Genomic DNA, 5,918 nt, shown 5'->3' with positions numbered 1-5,918 from the left:
ATCATGTAGACGGCCCCCATAAAACATGAAATGTTAATAAACTCCCTATATCACATTCCATGAAACTCTGCCAAGGTGTTCTCGAGTTATTTCATTCAGGCAGATTCATGGAGTGATTTTAATATGTGCTCTGCAGTGTATGAACTTACAAAGTATACATAAATTAACCTAAATTTTGGTAGTAGAATTTCTTTCACATCAGATATAATGGTTATGCTAACATGTCTCATATGTCTCATTTATAATCAGCCACATAACAAATTAAACATAGTACAGAATGATGAGGTTAACAATACAGGAGAGACTTTATGTTGTGCACTCCAACAGCATAAGAGGGGAATGTGATCACGAATTATGTGTGTAAGCTGGAATATGGCAGATATGGCCTATTTAAACATACTAGCCCACCATTTAGCTGGATACATGGATGAAAATTATGGAAAGTCTTATTCAAGATGGCTAATAACAGATCCAAGATTCAAACCAGGTATCTCCTGAATACAAGTCTTGAGCACTCCAGCCACATTGACTTTTCTGGTATTATTCTATGCTACTCCCTTTAATTGGGGGCACGCGATAGCATAGTTGGTTGAGACTCTATGCTTGACGGTTGCAGGTTCAAGTTCTGATGAGGTTACTGGATTTTTTCAATTGACATAATCCTTCCAGCTGCACTATGGCCCTGGGGTCGACTCAGCCTCTAACAGAAATGAGTACTAGGAATATTCTTGGGAGTAAAGGGCAGCCTGCATGTAATGCTGACAACCTTACCGCCATCTATTAGCCGATTGTATGGAAAATGTGGGAACCTCAACATCTCACAACCCTATGGGCCTCCACCGCCTGTTACATTGCTGTATGTCCCCAAACTGAGTTGCACTAACTGTTGAAGCATACTGCTACTTCTGGCAGGTTCTCATTATAATACATCATAACAGGTACCAACAGATTGTTATAGTAAACCCCAGTATCTTTATATAATAAAATATGCTTTAAACAGCAGTACTTTATTTGTTTTTCATATCAATACAGTACTTCAAATCACAATATAATTACCGTCTACCTTTACCCTTTTTCTTTGAAGCTCCAGAGCCTGACTGAGACTGACTCGGGTCTGAACTTCCCTGTTTTCCGAGCCGGGATTTCAATTGAGGAATCATCTGCCCAAGATGCAGCATCACAGAATCACCTATATACAAATTCAATACATCCATAATTACATTCTTCATGCAGAAAACAAGTGAAGATGCACAAGGGAAATTATATACATGCAAAAGTTAGGAAATGGGCATAGGGCATAACAATTCAGGCATGTTTGATCCTTTTATTTAATTTAAGGACAATATATAGAGATTATATAATGTTGAATGAAATGAGATGATTGTAAGTGGCAAACAGTATTAGTTACATAAAAATCATATAACCTCAATCCAAAATCATTAAAATCATAAGTTTTGGAGGCTGTGAAATACAATGTCTCACTCCATGGCAAAGCAGAAGTTTAGAATACCTTAAATTGAAGAGCTGATGAAATTATCTAAACCCAGGAGTATAAATCCTAAATACAGAAAATTACACAAAAGCTGGTGTTTTGTATCTTCTTTTCTAGATTGGATATTAAATTAAAGGTTGCAGTATGTTGGGCAAATAATGTTGACTGACTCAACCAGATGAGGACACAGTGTACTGGAGAGGACAACTCTTGGAAAATGGCCTTTTGAAATACCAAGGAATGTAAGGATATTAATAACACTTAGCTTAGGGAAACAGATTGTGGTGAAATGGGTTAGACTAAATTAACTGAATCAGGTGCCTATGGGAGGCTCCTTTGTTAGCACTAGCGCTCTAGCTTCTAAGATAAGAATTATTTTTAACACTTTAAATTGTTAAGTTCTAACCAGTTTTGAAACTAGAACTCTTCCCCAAGTATAATTAGAATGATCAAGTCAAAGAGGATGAGGTGGACAGGGCAAAATTAACTGAATCAGGTGCCTATGGGAGGCTCCTTTGTTAGCACTAGCGCTCTAGCTTCTAAGATAAGAATTATTTTTAACACTTTAAATTGTTAAGTTCTAACCAGTTTTGAAACTAGAACTCTTCCCCAAGTATAATTAGAATGATCAAGTCAAAGAGGATGAGGTGGACAGGGCATGTAGAACAATTGGGGGAGAAGAGGAATGCATATAGGATATTGGTGGGAAAGCTGGAAGGAAAGACCACTGAGAAGATCAAGGTGTAGGTGGGTGGACAATATTAAAATGGATTTTAGACAGACAGGATGGGATTGTATGGATTTGAGTGATCTGGCTCGGTATAGGAACCAGTGGAGGGCTCTTGTGAACATGGTAATGAACCTTCGGGTTCCATAAAATGCTGGGAAATTCTTGAGTAGCTGCAGGATTGGCGGCTCTTCAAGAAGGGCTCAGCTCCACGAGTAAGTAAGTAAATAAGTAAGTAATCAGTTTTGAAAACATTAAATAATGAGTTTGGCTTAAAAAAGGGTAACATTTTGGGCTTTTTGTCAAAATTGTAATATGGCAGATCCTTCTCAAACAAGCTGCGTATTTATTTCAGTATGTACCACCAATCATAAAATTCAACTTACGTGAAGGAAAGGCAGGGTTAAGTGGTGTACCATCATCAGATTTCAACTGGATTCTGATCCGACCACGGTACAGAAGCTCCTTGCTCCTCTCTCTACTATACAGTTTATTTTCCACTCCAACTTTCATTCCTGCTGCTGACAAGACATCACGTATTTCTTGATGAGTTGGATTTTCAACTGCCTGAATAAAAATAAACAAGTTGAACTGAAGGACAGAAAGACTACATTAAGACTCTATAGTGTTGACTCCTAAACTCAGCAAAAACTAGTGTCTTTAGTTGATGTCCTTACTCTTATAGAGAACCTCAGTACCCATTCAATAGGAGACAAAATGCATCTCAGATCCATTCTGCTATCCCGAGTTAGGTGCCTAAACCAGCTTAACTATAACACCAATTAAGTAAAGGAAGTAAGTAAAGGTATCCCTGTAACAGGCTGTGGAGGCTCATAGGGTTGTGAGATGTCGAGGCTTCCACATTTTCTACACAATTGGCTCATACATGGCAGCAAGGTTGTCAGCCCTATGCGCCGGCCGCCCTTTACCCCAAGAATATTCCTGGTACTCATTTCTGTTAGAGGCTGAGTTGACACCAGGGCCATAGGGCAGCTGGAAGAATTAGGTCAATTTAAAAAATCCAATGGCCTCATTTGGACTTGAACCCGCGACCTTCCAGCTTGTAGCATAGAGCCTCAACCAACTATGCTATCCCGTGCCCCCCAACACCAATTAATGTACAGAATTTCACATACAAGATTTTAGTTTGAAAACATGAAGTGAACTGACAAACAAGACAAATCACATCAATTACACAAATACAATAAATTACATAATTACAATACTTAAAGTCATCACAATTAAAATTGTGTCATTTAAAAAAAAATTATTACTGCCAGGAAAGGTGGATGAAAGATTTAACACCAACATAATTTGACAATTTTTAATGAAGGTTGGAGTTTAAAAACTTGTCAACCGAGTAAAAGGTATTTGAGATCAACAATGATTTTACCTCCTTTTTAAAGCTTCTGAAATTTTCTAAAATTCTTATTCTTTCTGGCAATTTATTGTATAATCTACTTGCCTTGTTTTAACACATTATTCTGAAAAAGGCTGCCCTACATGCTCAGATGTATAATTTATTTTTGCCTCTAGTATTGTACTCGTACTTCTGGAAATTACATTCCAGATTATCTCTCAATTGTTTGATAAAAGTTCATATTACATGTTGAATAAAGGACACTTGCCTTGTCTTTGGGAATTCTTCTTCCTTCAGCCAAAGTCTTCTTGCTGTTTATATATGCTGGATAAATACAAATCCATCTGTAAGTAGAACAAGGAACTTCATTACATTTTTACATCAGTCTCCTAATTTCCATGTTGACATATGCAAAAACCCCCTCGTTGGTGTCTCCACCTTATCGTGGTGAGGGTTTGAGTATGCCAAGGACCCTGAGAGCTACCCCAGCGGTAGCGTAGCTACTGGCAGGGCCTCCCTTGCTGGACAGGTCAAAGGGTAGGCATCAGACGAAGAGAGACACCAAAAACTGATGCCGGAAGCAGCGTCATCAGCAGCGAATTGAAGCACACAGCAAATGATGCTCGAGATGGTTCAAGTTCGTATAGCAACAGGCGTGACCAGAGTGGTTTGAACGGCTGTTGTACTGCGATGTGGAAAGCAAATGGAAAAACTACCACATTATCACTTTTCCTGGATAGTCTCTACCCAAAAACAGAAGATCGCATTAAGTGGAGGAACTGTTTTGGAAGAGACTGTGGACCTGTCGTCTGACAGATTACTGATGAATGAATGAATATGCAAAAACTTTGTTCTTGACTCATATACTCGTATAAGCAGTAACACTGAAAGGGAGCACTTTACTGTTTCTCGGACTCAAAGTTCCTATCTGCATGAGCAACATAAAATTTAATGCTGGTGACTTATACCTGAAGAAAAATAGTGGTATTCTTTATACCTTGACTTAATAATCCTCCATAAATTAAACAGGTTATATAATGTCTAACAGCTAAGACAATAACTGAGCAAGTTGGCTCAAGTAGTAATGCTTCCGACTTTTATTTTGGAGATGCTCTGTTCAAATCTTGGCTGTAACACTAACTATGCTGACAGATTTGTTTTTGTCAATTTCCTGTCCCTCTAGATAAAAGTAATTATAGTACCTCAAACTAGGCCATAACTGCTTCCTTCTGCATCCTTTCAAATTCATTTATTGGCATTCACTGAATAATCTGACACTGGATTTTACGTGTACATTATGTAGTTTTGGAATGAATAATAAAGAAATAGGATTTATGTTATTTCGGTCTAGAATTTAAACATGGGCCAAAGTAAACCTACGTTTACCGCTTCCCATCTTACATATTAGCAAATTACCTCTCACGTTCACTGTGCTTCTTCCCAGGATTCCACGCAGTCGCCATGCTCGCCATCTCGCCATCAGGGGGTGGCAACTGGAATAGGGGAAAGGTAAACACGGTAACTACGGTAACTACTGCCTCTACGAATGACTGCAGAAACTTCACGCAGGTCTCGACGGTCTCGACCAATCAGAGAGCCTAAACAAACCAATTTGAATACCCATAATTACTTGCGGTTATCGTGGCGCATTATATGGAAATTGGTAAGTATGAATGTTGATTTGATATGGTTGCGAAACGAAAGTAGACATTTGCGAACGAAATTACAGCTCCATATTAAAGATATTATTTGTGTATATGAATGTTATGCTTACTACCACAAATGGAATTAGAAACATATAGAATTCTTTCAAGCCTAAAATTTTTGAGGTTATCATGAACTGTGTAAGATTTGAGGCTTTCACGGCGGTGACTATGAAGAAAGCAATCTTCTGGGATTTCCTTCTTAGATGCAGAGACCAAAACACCATCCCTCGTTTCCTTCAGTTCAAACACCATATAAATTCTGACGCTGCCGACAGAATCTATAATAATTCACATATACACGGTGCCAAATCCCAGAAGACTGCTTTGTTATCATGAACTGTCATCTAAATGATATTTTTCTTATGATATGTTCAGAAACTTTCGGTTTATCCCAGAGATTGTCTGTTGAATGTGAAGGAGTTCTAAGAGTACCGTGACGTTATAATTTTTGTATTGCTTCTTGCAGCATAAACATGAGAACAAAAACTTGTGTTGCTGCTGGGTGCTTGTCATCCAGCAAGGAAGGCATAAGATTCTTCAGTTTTCCAAGGGATCCAGCACGGTATGTCTGGTTTAATTCATGGTGTAATCACTATGTGTTGCTTAATCCAATGTCTTGGAAAATACATATAG

The 5,918-nt window shown here is 38.2% G+C and overlaps 1 protein-coding gene across 2 annotated transcripts; it reads right to left on the bottom strand.

Moving 5' to 3' along the window:
- Positions 1–986: 986 nt before the first annotated feature.
- LOC111867963 (signal recognition particle 19 kDa protein) lies at positions 987–5,102 on the bottom strand. Of its 2 annotated transcripts, none has more exons than XM_023858226.1 (4): positions 4,996–5,102; positions 3,848–3,923; positions 2,606–2,786; positions 987–1,189 (listed from the first exon to the last, which is right to left on the bottom strand). In XM_023858226.1, exons 1-4 carry the CDS (start codon positions 5,049–5,051, stop codon positions 1,053–1,055), a joined length of 450 nt encoding a protein of 149 aa, XP_023713994.1. In that variant the 5' UTR covers positions 5,052–5,102; the 3' UTR covers positions 987–1,052. The 2 variants fall into 2 exon arrangements, with proteins under 2 accessions (XP_023713994.1, XP_023713995.1); XM_023858227.2 differs by lacking the exon at positions 4,996–5,102 and adding an exon at positions 4,782–4,986.
- Between the last annotated feature and the right edge of the window lie 816 nt (positions 5,103–5,918).

The sequence above is a fragment of the Cryptotermes secundus genome, unplaced genomic scaffold (genome assembly GCF_002891405.2).
Source record: "Cryptotermes secundus unplaced genomic scaffold, Csec_1.0 scaffold337, whole genome shotgun sequence".
NCBI lineage: Eukaryota > Metazoa > Arthropoda > Insecta > Blattodea > Kalotermitidae > Cryptotermes > Cryptotermes secundus.
This window is presented reverse-complemented; position numbering and strand designations above follow the sequence as displayed.

Bases quoted from the DNA above. Each gene is read 5' to 3' on its own strand.
- LOC111867963 (XM_023858226.1), bottom strand. From the start codon at position 5,051: ATGGCGAGCATGGCGACTGCGTGGAATCCTGGGAAGAAGCACAGTGAA. The intron at 3,924-4,995 runs GTAATTTGCTAA...TTCTACTTACAG, and splicing joins AAGCACAGTGAACGTGAGAG to ATGGATTTGTATTTATCCAG. The intron at 1,190-2,605 runs GTAAGTTGAATT...ATTTGTATATAG, and splicing joins TAACCCTGCCTTTCCTTCAC to GTGATTCTGTGATGCTGCAT.